Raw genomic sequence first — 16,562 nt, 5'->3', positions numbered from 1 at the left:
AAATGAAAGAGTGAGTGGTGAGGAAGATCAGGAAATGAAATAGGGTGAGGTTAATAGGGCAAGCAATGGAGTTATAGAGGATGTGTAGGTAAGATTTTTGTTATTGCCACCTGGACACTTTGTAGAAAGGGGAAGCATCAAGAGAATATTTTGTTGATTTTTATCTCTGAAGAAAATGGTCAGATAGCAAGTAGAGGAAAGCAGAAAGGAAAGCTTGACTAGGGTTAGTCAGCAGCAATGAAAAGCTAGCTAGGATTACAGGCGTGCAGATAAGCTGCAGAAGTAGAATTGTTTAGCTGTAAGAAGGCAGAAATGGAGGAGAGAGCAGGCTTGCAGGAAAGGAAGTTAGCTTGATCACAGGATTTCCGTCAGAGACACTGCACTGCAAAAGCAAGCATGGATGAAGCAAGTGCTGAAGGTAAGCCTGCACTGTGGGTAGGTATGACAGTTTAGCATGAGAGACAGAAGCAAAAAAAAGTCAGTGGTGGATGAAAGTTGTGTGTGTGGTAAATGTGTAGCTAGTAAGTTACTGTTAAAGCAAATACATTTTTTTGTGCTTAATGTCAAAATGTAAATAAAGCTAAAAGATGTGCAAGCTTCATTTTTAATCAATGCAACTAGTTGGTATTATTTCTTTAGCTTTTCTTCGCTCTATTATTTTCATCATTCTGTTTTTCTTTCCTTCTTTTTTTAACAGTCTGCAAGACATTAGTTTCTCCACCTTCTTGCAGTATTGGAGTACAAAGCTCTGAAATAATATTTTTCCTTAAAAAGCTACTTATCTGCTGTTACTAGAATACAAATGTGCCTGCAGCCACAATCTTCCAGTGTTTTATATTCCATGCCAGCTAAAAATAAGTGAGACAACTAAGGCTTGTTAAACCGCTTAACAGATAAGATACAGCAGCAAAGCTATGCCCAGAGAAGTATTCAGAACTGTAACGGTTCATTACATTGTAATTATAATTTTACTTTTTTTGTTTGTTTGTTTCTTTTCTTAAAATCACATCCCTGGCCTACAGAAGTTAAGGAAGATGCTTCAGACCAGCCTTTTAGTTATCAGAAATATTTTTTCCAGCACTGTAGAGATAGTAAACATAAGATAATGATATTAACACAGGGTTGTAAGGTTAGGTTTATGGAATCCAAGGCTTTAGAAGAAACCTTTGAGATCCTACTACTGTTAAAAGATATGTCTTTGTTAGAAAATGTTATTTTCTCTTAACATGTGAGGCCACTTTAAATTTGTAAGTCTGCTTTATTAAACCATCGTGGGAAGCGTAGCAGGAGGAAACCCTGGGTAATTGGCTGCGGCTCCAGATGCAGCCGCCCGCTCATTGGAGAGCAGAGGATTCTCCGAGGTACTAAAATTAGACAATCTCCGCCCTCCAGAAATGCTTCTGGAAACAGCGAGGAGGAGAAATTCTGATACAGACAGAGGGCCTGTGGTGGGGAGCGAAGCGCGCAGGACCCTGCTCCCAGCAAAACTGCAGCATATAAGCATGCACAGGAATATACGTGGTTTTTTTTAAACTTCGTTAGCTGAAAAAAACCCGCACACAATAAAGAAATTGCAAGAGATTAATGTTAGCAATGTTTTACACGGATATTAAATTCACCATTTCTTATGTAATAATAATTCTGAAGTATTCAGTCAGGCTGAGGAAGCCTTTGAACTGCTAAATCTAAGATAGGGCTGGCAGACTTGCGCTCATTGACTTTGAAAAGAAACGACTCTTGACGAATTAACTCTGAACTAAACTAAAAAACTGGTGAACTCTTTCTGTCAGCTTTTTTTTTTTTTTTTAATAAAACGTGTTTATCCATTATCTCTGTGTAGTTGCAGTGTTCACAATGTCTTCAAATTAAATATTGGATAAGGTATCTCTGTGAAAGAAACAAACACCATGTGCCTGTATCAGTGAAGGAAAGTCTGTATCTGAGTTACTCAGTCTTGTGCACTTGGAACCTTTATTTTTTGAAGTATGTGAATAAAAACTTCAGTCTTTGATTTTTAAACATTTCTTAAACTGGCTGCAAGGAAATAATCGCATAGCTTTGTTTCTCATTTCTATTTTTACATTATTTACATTACTCATTAAAAAGGTTAAGGCAAAGTGGATTTTTCTTACACTAGAAACAGCTTTTGCAGTAAATTTGCTATTTCCTCTGCTAACCAGGGTACACACTGTCAGCATCTATGGCTCTTAAAGTGGTTGGGGTTTTTTTGTCTTTTCTTCTTTGCATCTACTCGCGGTATGATTTAATTAAAAAAATTGAAGCCTATATACCTGTGTTTTCTCTCCGTCCCTTTGTCAGTGTCACCTCAAGGACCCACACGCAATGGCCAGTTTCAGCTGAATTCACCAGCAGGCCGGAGGCCTTGCCAGCACCTCAGCTCCCACAATTTTTTGAGAAAGCGGCAATAAGAGGAGATGAGGCCCAAAGGAGAGGAGCACGGCCGCAGGGCGAGCTCAGCAGTTATCGCCGCCGTTCGCCGGTCCACACCCCGATAGCGCCGGGCCAGCTGGCAGGCGTTCAGCCCGGAGAGACGGCCGCAGCACGCGCAGCCCTGCCCGGGGTAAACAGGGCGGCCGGGGAGGAGATACCGGAGCACCCAACGCTTCGGCTTCCAGGTCACGGGCCGGGCTACGGCACAGAAGCTCACGTCGGATGGATGATGGCTTGTCCTGTAGTTGCTCCGAGCGGGAGCGACCCCGGAGAGACGGGGAAATAGGGAGCGTGCAGGGAGCAAGGGTGTTGGCACCGTGGTGGTGAAATCTGGTGGAAATCCCCAGGGAGCGCGGCTTCCCCAGCTCTGTTTATGGCTCACCTCATTATGGTTTAACTCGGAAAACGGTGGCTGTTTCTTACTCGTTACACGTCTGGTTCTGTGACAAAAGTTAAGTAGCACTGGATAGACACTGTAATTCAATAAAAAATGCTGAAGAACAGTATTAGAGAGCTGTAGATTCAGGTTACTACGTCTGGTATGCTGGAAGGCTGCGTACTCTAAGCTCCAGATCCCACTGACGGTGATCGGGCATGTAAACAGGAAACCTCGGCACGTTCCCACAACAAATACTGATATTTAAATAACCTGAAGAATGGTTTGTGTGCTTAGTCTTTTTCCAATAAACAGCGTTACCTCAGTTTATGAACGTTTACTGTGTGATCATGCTTCCCTCAGCAGTCCTGAGTGTGAGGTAAGACCGACATAAAGCTTTTATTGTCACAGAGAAAGGAGATTTTTGATAGCTCCCCTCCAGATCACGCCGCTCCCTTCCTTATTCTCGTACCCCACGAGATGCCCATCAACACGCAGATGTGGCCCTCAGTTATCTGCCCGGAGACCGCGCCTGTCCCGGCCTGAGAGACGCGTTCCCCGGCAGGCCGAGGGCGGCGGCCTCTCCCGCCCCACACACACCGGCGCTCCCCGGCCGCCATTTTTGACACTCCCCCCCTCAGCGCCTCAGCACACAGCCGAGGGGCGCGGAGGCCATCTTGTGGCCGCTCCGCCCGGGGAGCCGGCCCCGCCGTCACCTAGCAACGGCGGCGGAGCGGGAAGGTGCGTGGCATGGCGGTGGACCCACCGCAACCGCTGTGGGGGGCAGAGCAGGGAGAGCTGGTGGTATGGCGGCGGGTCCCTCGGGGTAGGTGGGGTTGAGCCCTTCTCCCAGTCGGGCGGCGGGGAGGGGTCTGTGGGGAAAAGGGAGCCGCTTCCTCGGGTCTTCGCCGAGTCCGGGGTCCCTCGGCCGCCGGTGTCCGTGACAGGGTGCTCTGGCTTCAGGCCGGCTGCTCCGAGCGCTCCGGGTGTGTGTACTTTCAACCTGGTTCCTAGGCAATGGCAGCCCCGGCGGTCCTGTGCTCAGCTCTCCGTCTTTTACTCCCCAACAGAGGCCGCAGCCTGTTCAACCAAATTTGAAAGCCAAGAAGTCTCAAAGGTATAGGTGCAGAAAAGATCATCCCGACCAAGGCGGCAGGTATAACTCAGCAATTATATATGGTTTTTGCAGCAGTGAGCTGGCCAGTCGGCTGTGTACCTGTGTCTTGTCCAGCGCAGATGGAGAGAGACCCAGGGCTGGGAGTGTGGAGGCAGAGGGAAGAGGGGGAAAAAAGGCCACAAGTGGTCACAAGTCTGTAGGAAACCTGTCTGCCTGCGCTAGTTCCGCAATTCACAAAACAATTTTGTATCCTCATAGCTTGCTAATGGCCTGATCCGCTCAGACAGAGAACTGGCACTTTGTCCTGAGCCCATAAATGTAGGAATTAAATAACAATTGAGAAATACCCTGAGGCTTACAGATGGACTAGCTCCAAGTAGTAAGTCCCACACCACAATCTTCATGCATGAGAATACAGATTTTGGGTTTGGTGGAACACACAGTTGGGGGATGGAGGATGTGGGAGTGCAGTGAGCCAGGCTCGCTCTTGCACATAGCAAAGTGTATGGTAACGCTTCTCCTTCTCTCATATGTTGTCTGAGTTAATTAGTGAAATATTAGAATAGTTTACACTTTATGATTGGCTAACGACTTTTAATTTTTGGCTTATTTTCCACAAAATATTGCTGCACTGAGAACGGGAGCGTCAACCACAAGAGTACTAACTAGTCCAGAGAAAATCTCACGTGGGTGTTGTGAAACGGGGATGATCTGCTCCATTTCTAGAGTACATGGTAAATGTCACTGCAGGTGACTGCGCAGTCGACAAACTCCAATTATCATGAACTGGTGTCATTGCAGTACAAAAGGAGTACGTGAATTCTAATTCAGAAGCCAAGATGCAGATGCTGATGCCCGAACCTCAGATTTTTGTGGAAAGAACTCTGGCCCTCATCAAACCAGATGTCATTGATAAAGAAGAAGAAATAGAGGATCTCATTCTCCGATCAGGATTCCTGATCGTTCAGGTAACAGGCTGTGCTCCAGAGAAAATAACTGCAGTTTATAAGTCAGAACAATATTTATTTTAAGCTTCAGCAGTCAAGCCAGTGACTGAAAGCTAGTGTGTCCAAAAATCAATTTATATTTTTCATACGTCATCAACCACTGCTGCCAGATTCTGTAAGGATACATTTTACTGGTGCATGGGATGGAACAGAACAGACCGACTATTTTGCTGACCACAGGAAAACACAGACTTTGTTAATAAACTTGGATTTAGCAAACAGATGTAGCAGATATGTAGACTCTCCAAAGTAACTCTCTGGAGAGTGTATCGTTCTGGTATCACGAGTTTTCATACAGCATGGATTTGCCAAGTGGATACTCAGAAAATTGGTTGAATTAGATAGCTGGCCAGTTGCAGTCTGACGTATTTTTCGTTTCCACTGTTTTTAATGTAAATGGACTTTCTGGATATTTAAATGTATTACAAATGTTTCACTTAAATAGGCCTTACTGAGCTTGTCCTTTTACATTTTGGACGTGCCATGGAGGCCATGGGAACGTTGCCTTGAGCACCCCTGTCAGACCCCATGCTGCTGGGACAGGCTCTAGAGTGTGACTTTCGCAGAGATTGCATTAAGAGAAAATCTGCCGTTAGCTAGCAGGAAATGTATTCTCTCGGTCCTCTTTTATGGGGCTCTTTATACACTCGCTCCGTAAGAGCATTTGAAAAAAAAAAGAAATTATTACAGTAGGTCACAATCTGGGGAATAAAACAGGAGGAGCGCTGGATCGCTTGAAGTGAGGGGGTGCGTCGGGCTCTTTGGCGAGGAGCCGGCAACGCTGCTCCGTGCCTGGCAGGACGACCTTCCCCGCCTTCCACTGTCGTCGATAACCGGACCGTGACAAGGCCGAGCCCCGCGCCGCGTTCCCGGCGGGTCGGTGCCGCGCTGCGCCCGGGGCAGCCCGCGGCGGAGGCGGCCGCTGGGGGGCGCTCGTCCCCTGCGCCTGCCTGCGGCGGCGGGGCGCGGCCGGGGCCTCCCCGCGGCGGTGCCGCCTCCTCCTCCTTCTCCTCCTCTTCGTCCTCACCCTCTCCCGCCTCCTCCTCCTCCTCACCCGCACCCTCACCATCACCTGCACCCCCCCACCGCCTCCTCCTCCTCCTCCCGGCCCCGCGGCAGCGCCCTCGGCCCTGCTAGCTGGCTCTGTGTCACTGAGCTGAGCGACGACTGGGCTTCGAGATATAATTTGAAGGTGATTTCCCCCCCACAGAAATGTAATAATTTTTCTTATTCTTGTAAATGGCCCTTTTCCACAGTTGATCTTTTTTAATTTCCTCCCTTTTCTAGCTGTAATTTTAAGTTAATTTTAAGGAAATGTAATAATTTTTCTTGTAAATGCCCCTTTTCCACATTTGTTCTTTTTAATTTCCTCCCTTACCTTTCTGGTTGTTTTATTTATATGAAATGTATCAGAAGATGAGCGAGACTAGATTTCTTTTTTTAATGACAAGATGTTTACAGCATCTTCTGATGTCTTCAGTGACTTTTGGCACCAAAGTTGTTAGGAATCCGAATTTGTGATACTCGGTGTTGCATAAGTTCGGGCTCAAAGAATGCACTTTAAAATTTATTTATTTATTTTCTTCTCTTTTCACGACTGCCCTATGCCTTCTGATAACCTCCCAAACTTGTCCTAATCCTGGCCACCTGCAGGCTGGGCAGCTATTGAGAGAACCATAAAGCATGAGTCCTGAATGAAAAATAGAACAATTGCATAATTAATGGTGTGGGCTGAAGAGAAAATTGTTTAAAAGTAGAATATTATGCTGGAGCAGCTGAGTAATTAAATCCTGCCCTTGTAATGCTCTTCACTTTTTCTGTACTGTGCCCTGACTATACTTTAAGTCATCCAGCAGTTTTAAAATGCTGTGGGTTTTGTAGGCTAAAATCACATCTTACTCAAAGGGCCTGTTTGCTTAATTAACTGGGAAAACTCTTGCTCTTTGTTACTGTGTATCTCAAAGAGGATCAGATCTGGGACAATCAGCTTAGGCTGGGTTGTTACTGTATCTGTTCTGCACTTGAAGATAAGTCTGCAGCAGAGGACTGTATCCTGCTTGAGGTAGCAAGCTATCTTAATTTGGCAAGTTTTTTTTCCTTTTTTTTTTCTTTTACACTTTATAGAAACGGACACTCCAGTTAAGCCCAGAGCAATGTAGCAACTTTTATGCAGACCAATATGGAAAAGTGTTTTTTCCCAATTTGACAGCCTATATGAGTTCTGGACCTTTAGTTGCTATGGTTCTTGCCAGATATTGTGCAGTCTTATACTGGAAGGAATTGCTTGGACCATCAAACAGCATAAGAGCTAGGAGAACTCACCCTCACAGGTAACTCATTGATTGGCCTTGGGGAAGTCAGTAGGATTTTGTCATTCTTTTAACTGAGACCAGAATGCCTCTCCCTCCCCCCCCCCCCACCCCCCCCTTTTTTTTTTTGTACGGTAGAGATACAGTTTTGGAGTGGCTTCTTATCTCTTAAGTTCACCCATTTTATGGAGAATGCTACATGCATGAACCTAAATTTTAGGTAGCTACTTATTTTGTTTAAAAACAAAATCAAGCTAATGCCTTGTTAATTAGTCCATATATTTTGCTTTTATATGCTCTCAGACTGTAGAGACTTGGAAGGGATTTGCAGTCACCTACCAAGCGCTTATTTCTCTTGTTTTTAGCTTAAGAGCAATCTATGGGACTGATGATCTGAGGAATGCACTTCACGGCAGTCTCAGCATTTCCTCAGCAGAAAGAGAAATTCGATTCATGTTTCCAGAAGGTAAAATGGTGCAAATAACACATTGCCAGTCTTTGGGAGGATAGTGTCCTTCCCTGTTATTAATTGTCTCTGTCCAGACTCTAGATACAATCGGATTTAGAAGAGGTTGGGTTTGTTTGCTTTATGAGAATGTGAGTCTCTTTATGCATAAGCTGGTATTTTCTGCTATTGAAAGGTATACCAAAATGTATCTGAAGAACCATTATAGTTACAGGGATTGCTTCTACTTTTCAAACTCTGTGGTCTGGGAGTGGGAGCAAAGCTGGTAAATGAGAGGAAATGGGAAGCTATCACACTGTTGGCTTGAGAAGACTGACTCTTCTTGGACTCAGGTTGAGTAATTCCTGTTCAACAGCAGCTGGATGCTTACGTGATAGTGCAATTCCAAAGTTAAGTGCCAGAGAATTGGGCCATAGAACCTGGAGAGGCTGGGAGAGAATCTCTTGTTTGTAAGACAGCTTTGCTCTTTGACAGAAAGATACAAGGGAAACTGCTAGAAAAACTTGTCTGTTTTTGTCAACTGTATCAGTTAGTTTAATAATAAGAGATGTTGCACTTCCCTGCAAACCTTACCTGTTGTAAACCATGTCTCTTCTCCTCACCCTAACGACACAGCTGGACTTAAGGTGAAATTTTTAGGGTCTTCAGAAACCAGCTTCACACTGCAAGAAGGAAGTACTAAATATGGGATATATTGTTTCTCTCCTGCCCTCAATGCATCTTCAAGGATATGGGTTTTCCCCAGATGATCTGATTTCCTCCCCTTTCATAATTGGCTACAATTAGTAAGATCACCTCAGGGACATTGTAAAGGGGTTTAGGTAGTTTCTTTGCAGTTTGTTGTGGAAGAAGCTATAAAAAACATTATGTATTATTAACTTATTAAGGAAAACAGCAGCTCATATCTAAACAACCTTCGAAAGATGCCTTTTTTTAATTGCTCTATAAGCTGCTTTCCAACACCTGTGGTTATTCCTTACAGTGATCTTGGAGCCAATTCCAGCTGGACAAAGAGCTAGGGATTACTTGAACCTTTATGTAAAGCCTACATTATTAGCTGGGCTCACTGCACTGTGTAAAGAGAAGCCAGCAGATCCAATGGTATGTACAGTATATCAGTATTGTGTGGTATGCTTTGTGATACATTTACTTTGTATTAGTAAAGTCCCTGTACGTAGGAAAGCTACTCTTGTTAAAGAGCTGTGCTGTTTTAGCTCCCTGCTAATGAGCTAATCAAATAATATTTGCCTTTCAACAAGTTGATTGGTTTGTTAATAGATGAAATGAGGGCCAGGACTAAATGGAATCAGCCTTGATGAAATGATGGGGGGGGGGTTAGGTGACTTCTGTAAAACTCTTTCTAACATATAGTTGTTACAGATGGCTGGAAAGGTAAATGGGTACTATCATATGATGTCAAATATAAGTTTTTACTTTATTTACTGTTTCTGAGGTTTATAATGAAATAGCTTTCATACAATAGATACTAAGTAAGATGCTAATCACACTGGTAGTAGTTACACAGCTGAGTAAAATACTGTAGAGTTCTTAGCAAGACTGTCTATATCTTGCCATTGTTATGTTTATTTAGATCAATATTATCAATCTTTCAGGATAAGCTATTATTTTGACTATACAGCATGGATTAGCATTTCCGTGGGTTGTTCCGCAGTTCACTAGGAAAATGAATTAGATTTCACTCAGAGGAATCATATCTTGAATAGTCAAACTGCCCTACAGAAAATTCTTCTGTCTTCTTATGACCGCTTTCAAGTTATCAAGCTGGTGCATCTTGCCGTCCTCTCACATGTTATTCCTTTTAACCATGGATGTCATTCAAATTACAGTTCTTTGTGGAAAGACTAGAGTTAATTTCCTGTTGTTCTTTTGGTGTTGGTGGTGATTTTTTAGTTTTGTTGGGTTTTTTTTCCCAGCTCCTAAACAAAATTAGCTTTCTTTCATTTGGAAAAATGGTAAATGTTTTTTGTATTCTTAAAGTTCAAGTCATTCACAGTAGTACTTATTTAAGAATCCAGATAATTAATCAATGTGACAATTTACTGGCAGTTGTGGTGCATTCTACATCATTATCAGGTTTTTAATCAACATTGCATTTTTCTAAAAGATACATTTCAGGAAAAAAAGCCTGAAAAATAATTCAGGGGTGTTTCTATGAATTCTGTGGTATACATGGGGTCAGATTAAGTGTACTGTGATTGTTCCAGCTTTATAATCTGTTCGCTATGTCTGTAAATCTGGCACTGTTACCATAGAAATCTAGAAAACAGAGATCAAGAGGTCTTTTCATCCATCCCTTTGCCCAAAGGCCAGTCCAATTGTATCTAACCATTCCTAACAAATGTTTGTCTGGCCTGTTCTTTAGCATTCCAAATGATGGAGAATCTACAGTCTCCCTAGGCAATCTGTTTCATTGCTTAATTATACTTGGTTGAAAAGCTTTCACTAAAAGTTAGCCTAGATCTCCCATGCTCCAATTTTAAGTTCATTATTTTTATTTTTTTTCCTTTTACTATCCCCACAGGACATTGGAGACAATGTAATATCTCCTTTTTTTTTGCAGCAACCTATTGCATATTTGAAGAGCATTACCATCTTTTTTTCCCTTTAGTCATCACTTTGCTATATTAAAAACTGATTTTTTTTTTTCCTCTTACTTTATAAGTCACATTTCTCTAGCTCATTGTTTGTTTTTGCTTCCAATTAATCTCTACATTCTGAGCACAATTTTCTAGCCAGTTGTGGTAACTAATAGTAACTTCACTGAGCTTGTAAGAAAGCTATATGAAGCAGTGTCAATAGCTTTACTAAAATGAAAACATGATATTTGCTCCTTCTTCTCTTTCCATAATGTCTGTGACAGAAGGAAAATAATGATACTACTTTTTTTCCAAAATATATGTTGGCTCTTGCTTTTCAGTTCATTATCTGCTAGGTGACTTATAGGGAGACTGATGGAATTTTTTTTTTTTTTTTTTTTCACTAGTATCCTTCCAGGAACTGAAGAACTGAAGTTGCGGTGATTTGGCTCTTCTCTTTTTTTTTTTTTTTTTTTCTTTTGTTTTGAAGATGGCATCAGAAAGTATCTGTCCACTCAGGAATATTAGCAGCACAGAGGTTATCTCATACAATTCCCTAAGTAACACAGAATAAATTTAATCAGGCTCAAATGATTTAAAAATTTCTTTTTCCCAAGTAGTTTTTCTAAAAGCTTTTGGGCTTTTGTGTTTTGGGATTTGTTTGGGTTTTTGTTTTTGTTTTCCATTTTTGTCTTGAGTCCTTACGGTTCTTCTGCTACTGCTGACTAACTTGTGAGGATTGTCATAGTGCTCTGCTTGTTGTCTCTTTCTTTGCAAACCAATCTTTTTGTACCTGATAATAAAAGGAGAGTGTTGCTTACCTTACTGATCTACTATTCTATCAGTTCTTTCACTTCACAGTATGGTATGAACTTTGTTGTACTTAGCATTCCAGAAACTAATCGTCAACAACCTTGTGAAGTAAATAAGGATGTGTTAAAAACTTCTCTTTACAAGTGGAGAAATAGAAGCAAAGGGTTAATTTGTCTAAGGCCAGGCTGAGACATTGGCAGATGGAATCAGGGCTCGAGGCATTCCTACCTCTCACATTCTTATTTAAGTAAAATGTGCTGGAAAACTTGCAAGATAAATTTCAAAAAGTAACCATGTTTTGTTCTTAAGTTTTAGGTACTATAAGGTGATTTCAGTGCAGAAGAGTGGCACTTTTAATGAATGGTTACTAGAGAAAGTACCTGTAAGTGTTGTCGGGAGTAATATTTCATTAAGCAGTTTCATGCACATTGTACAGCCTCATTCCAAAACAGTTGATGGGATTATATGAAGTATGGCTCAAATGTTCTTATACATACAGAAAGATAGACATTGCCAGAAAAAGCTGTCTTCTAAAGGTCAGTGGGAATTGTTCAAAAACCAATACAAGTTGTGAAGATTTAAAAGAATATTTTGAAAAAACAGGTTATTTGTATGTCCATTTTTTCTGAAAGGTCTTAATTTTGCAGCACGGTAGGAGAGTGTCTGTATCAGAGGTTTCAAATAATGCTTTCAATATTCTCCCATACACTTAATAGAAAATGACAGAAAACTGAAAATGTTTGGGTTTTTTGTTCCACAGATTTGGCTTGCTGACTGGTTGATTGAACACAATCCTAATAAACCTAGGCTACAACATCACATCCCTCAGGAAGACCATCAGGGGTGAGAGCTCAGTGGAAACCATCTCAAACATTCCAAGTTACAGACACTGGAAAGCATAATATGTGTATCCCTTGGCTATGTAATCAATATTATCTGAAGTAAATGTTATTGTCATGACTACCTGTATCCTCTTGGGATAAATAACCTTACACTTAACCAGCATGTAATAGTTCCAGTAGCTTTTCTATTGACAAAGTGAATGTAGAATTACATGATAAATTTATGGTGTCAGGTGATTATAAAAAGACAAAATTCTCAACAGGTGTGACTTAACTGCTATTTTCCCCATTTATCTTGGTTTGGCTGTCTGGGGAGAACAAAATTATTTATACCAGAGCAGATTCCCAGATGACATACAACTGGCCTGTGCTTTGTGAAACTGAGACTTGTGTTTCAGCATTTTTTTAGCAGACACAAATTCCATTATGAAGGGAGGTACTTGGATGTAACTTAGAAAACAATTACTGGAGGCATATTAGCAACTTTAGAATTTTAATAGCTGATTACATCACTGAGCTAAGGTCACTCTTGAAGATGATTCACTTGAGCCTGATGTATTTTGTCAGAATATAATTTGAAGGTCTTATTTGAAGGTACATTGCATGTACCTTTCCCCTCTCAGTGGTGAAAAGCACTGTGGTTATAAATCAGTGTTTGATTTCCATTAGAAGTCACAAGAAGGTGTATTTTAGTCAAGGACTAAAGATGTCTTCCAACATTTGTTTGAAAGAAAGGTGCTTAATTGGAACAGCTCACCTTAAGGGTGTTTTCTGTGTTCTCCTGCTGTTAAAAGGTATGCTGATTTCTGTTGTTTTCATTGTATCGTTGTTTACCCTTGAACTTTAATGTGTTCTATTTGAGAATTTTGAGAGAATGGGTTAGGGGCCATGCTATTCAACAGGCACTATTACCTTTTCTAAAGTAACTGGACTGTTTTGGGGGGCGGGAGGGGCAGCATGGGGCTTTTTAATTTTCTTGAGAGAGCTGTACTTGCGCTGTTAACTTCAAGCTTTGTATCTTATGGTTTGACTGGCTAGGCTGGAGAAACCAATGTCATTTTCACAACCCTGAAATATTAGTATGCTTGACTATTACTAAACAAACAAGCAATTTCATAATTTGTTTCATGAAAAAACTTGCTCCCCCAGCTTGAGTAATTACCAGAAACATAAGTCATTTGTCTGTAACATTAAACTTTGTTTAAGCTAATTGTTTATCTCCTTAGTGGAATAAACCACTATTGCTAGCCCAGAGAATAAACATTTAGAAAACTGGTCCCTACAGTACCGAGACCTAAGAATATTGGGACTTTTAGGATGGGGGGGGGGGGGGGGGGAAGGCAAGCCCCAATCCTCAAATATGAAAAAAAAAATATTACGTGGTTAGAAACACAGTAAATAGATCCATTTACAACTAATTTATTTTGCCTCTAATTGTTGTCATCGTGTATGTCTGCTCCATTTACAGGACAGTTGTACTTTGTGGTTTCCTGTCAGCCAAACCAAACTTTCTTTTTTGAAGATGTCAGAAACTAAAATTGGGTGAATTCACAAGACATTCACCTGTATTTTGTTAGTTAGTATGGCATTTTCTTACTTATTTTGCTGTGATACTGCTTGACAATAAATATCAGCTTTACATTACTGCTGGAGTTTTCAGTTTTGCTTTTGTGACAGACCTGTATTATATTGTATCTATAGAAGATCATAACTTCCATAGAGAGTATGTGAGTCCTTACTAGGAGGGCTAGGAGAAAGGGCAAAAGCAGCTGATGTTGCAAGTGTTACCTTTATAACCCATGCAATATAAAGTTTCAGTCATTCAAGTGTATGTCTACCATGGATTTATTCTCTAATATTAGAGCTAACACCTTCACTTGCTGACTGGTGTTCACTTCCATTTTTCTAAGGGAAAGGTAGAAAGAGGGCCAGTACCTTCATCCCTTGGGAGCCATCCTGACCCACTGTATCTGTACACCTAGGACGAGTATTGATCCAGAAAATCTCACAGCTGAGATCTTGAGGAACCTGCATTAATAAGTAGAATGTGGGCAGAAGGTCAGTCCTGGGAATGTAAAATGGACAACCAGCCTGGTCCCCTGGGGGAGCTGTGACACTGCAGGAGAGGCCGTTGGAGGATGTGCTGCTTATGTTTCTTTTGGTCTTTAGGGATTTTTTGGCCCAGAGTGGTATAGGCTTGGCCAGTGTTATAAATCCATATCACAGAAAATATAGCTTTGGAAAAAAAACAGATGAACTGAAAGATGTCTTACTATTTGGTGTCAGCAAGGTAAGCTACTCTCTGTGGGAATGAGTGACCTGTCTTCTTCCCCTGTTGAGTCAAAATAATTACCTTGCCTATTGAGTTTTATTGGGTATTTTTAACTTTGAGGGAGTTCATTTTAGTTTTACTGCCTGAGTGCTGGAGTAGAGCTATGTCCATAAAACCAGCAGTTCAGTCTGTTTCCCATAATTCTGTTTTTTCAACAGACTTTCTCCTGGAACTTTGCTTATCATATGCTTGCTATCACCTGCACTGGAAGTTATTCTTGGAACTATACAGATTGAGCTAATCTGAAGTATTTGATTGTTCAGCCTTCCTGTCTCATAAGGGTTTTATTATCTTTAAGAGCAATTAAACTGCCAGGAACCTTGAACATACTTTAAAGATGGCAGAAACCGCAGTCAAAGCCAGTTCCCCATTGCCTACGTAAGTCAGAGCATTCCAGCATGCTGAGCCTCAGAAATGAGTTGCTGCTCGGAGTTCAGGACTTTCATCAGCAACCTTAAGCAAAAAAAAAACCAAAACCAAACCACAAAAAAAACCCCAAAAGTGTTACATGGAGATTTCCAAACCCTTGTCTTTCTCATGTAGGAAAAGAAGAGAGGATTTGTCTTTCTTCTTTTGTTCAAGCTATTGATCTTGACTGTTCTTTAAACAATGGTTGTCTGAGCAAAATTGGTACATTGGTGATAAACTGACGGACGTTTGTCTCATGGTGCTGTATGAAGGGAAGGAGTGACTCAAACTCTTACTTTTTTTCAGTGCCGTATTAGAATGACAGATTATATTTAAAGCCATAAGATTCACAGTTAATTCGTTAAGTTGGAGCAGTCAGATCAAGATAATTCATGTTGTTCTGGACAGCAAATGTTGGTCGGTTTTGGTACTACCCAACAACAGTGCATCCTCTGAACATACTGTGGTTTTTCAATTTCCTTTTTAAAAAAAAATCTGAAGAGTAATTATTTTTATTTTGTTGGAAAGAGAGACTCTTTGCACATCATAAAAAGGTAACTTGCAATTGTTTTTGCAGTACTGTTTCCTTTTAGATGCCAGTCAGTAGATTTGTTCTTGGACTAGAAATAGGACTTCAGTGCTCTCTACTGATTACCTGCTGCTTTGCTTTACTCGGGCAGACTTAGCTCAAACCAGCATGGTAATGTCACAAGGACCATTGCAGGAGATAGGTACTTGTTCTGCTGTTAGTGCAACTTGCTATCTTTTGGATAGTCAATCAAGAGCAGCTGCCTGTACCTAGCAATCTTCTGTAGTCTGGATGAGCTCCTTTGGGTGTGGAGTGTGTCAGCAGCGTGACTGATGTGTTGAGTCTCCTTGGGAGGATGCCTGTCAAATTATTGTTATGCTGCCTCCTGCCAAGTGATCATGGAGATGCTGCCATAAGCTCAGGGGAGAGCCTATTGTTGGTCTTCTGAGCCAGAAATGAGGCATTGTTGTAAGACGGAGCGGTTGGTGGGAGAAGAAGGCAGCTTGCAGACAAGTGGGTGAATGATACTCTAATAATGATAACACTGAAGGATTAAGAATTCTCTTCAGTTTACTGCTTGTGATTGTTTTACAGCTGAGGGAGGTGATGCTTTCTTACAAAGTACTTCATGTAGTGCCTTGCTGGGTATGCTTACATTTGTCTTGTACGGCATCATATTTTGTCCCCTGAGAACACCTGGCTGATTCATTCTTGCTTAGCTGTGGTACTATTCTGATGTATGATTATTTAAAAAAACCCCAACAAACAGACACTCACTTGTACCGTATCTGCAACTTCTTTACCATCACATTTACTTTATTTAAAAGTCTTCTCACCTGGAATGTCTGAGTTGGCCTGGATGGATCCTCTCTATTACCAGAGAGAATTGCGAAAGACAGTTGGGTGCAGTCTGTCAGCCCCAGACTGCCTGGGCGAGGAATTGCATATGAACTCACCCTAAATTCCAGGGAATTTTTGTGTGCAAGAACCTAATTTGGCTCTAAATACTCTCAGCTTTAGTAAACTACTCTGCAAACCACCCATGTTTCTTTATGATCTATTTATAGTCAACACCTAAGCTCTCATTTCCTTGCAAGGAGACAGTTGGTTTTTGTTATGTTACCAAAATCTGCACTGATTGTCAAGTTAGGAAATTCTGCACTTCCAAAAGCAACATCTTCTTGCTATGCTGACTGTTGGGTCTTATCTCTTTTAGGTGTTGTAAATTTTTTTCTTACTGGGTGGCATTTCTGTTGCAGTGTGAATGACGGCAATGTTTTGTACATATTTAGTTTTGTGTCAGGCCTTGTCTCTC

General features: G+C 41.4%; 1 protein-coding gene across 4 annotated transcripts; it reads left to right on the top strand.

Moving 5' to 3' along the window:
• Positions 1–3,287: 3,287 nt before the first annotated feature.
• NME5 (NME/NM23 family member 5) lies at positions 3,288–13,606 on the top strand. 4 transcript variants are annotated; one of them, XM_075056976.1, is made up of 7 exons: positions 3,288–3,568; positions 3,898–3,983; positions 4,746–4,912; positions 7,076–7,281; positions 7,626–7,726; positions 8,709–8,827; positions 11,897–13,606. In XM_075056976.1, exons 3-7 carry the CDS (start codon positions 4,784–4,786, stop codon positions 11,981–11,983), a joined length of 642 nt encoding a protein of 213 aa, XP_074913077.1. In that variant the 5' UTR covers positions 3,288–3,568; positions 3,898–3,983; positions 4,746–4,783; the 3' UTR covers positions 11,984–13,606. The 4 variants fall into 4 exon arrangements, with proteins under 4 accessions (XP_074913077.1, XP_074913078.1, XP_074913074.1 ...); XM_075056977.1 differs by lacking the exon at positions 11,897–13,606 and adding an exon at positions 10,731–11,465; XM_075056973.1 differs by lacking the exon at positions 11,897–13,606 and having other exon boundaries at positions 8,709–9,031.
• Positions 13,607–16,562: the final 2,956 nt, after the last annotated feature.

Source organism: Buteo buteo, chromosome 24, assembly GCF_964188355.1.
Source record: "Buteo buteo chromosome 24, bButBut1.hap1.1, whole genome shotgun sequence".
NCBI lineage: Eukaryota > Metazoa > Chordata > Aves > Accipitriformes > Accipitridae > Buteo > Buteo buteo.
The sequence above is the reverse complement of the archived record's forward strand: the minus strand, read 5'-3'. Positions and strand labels throughout refer to the sequence as shown.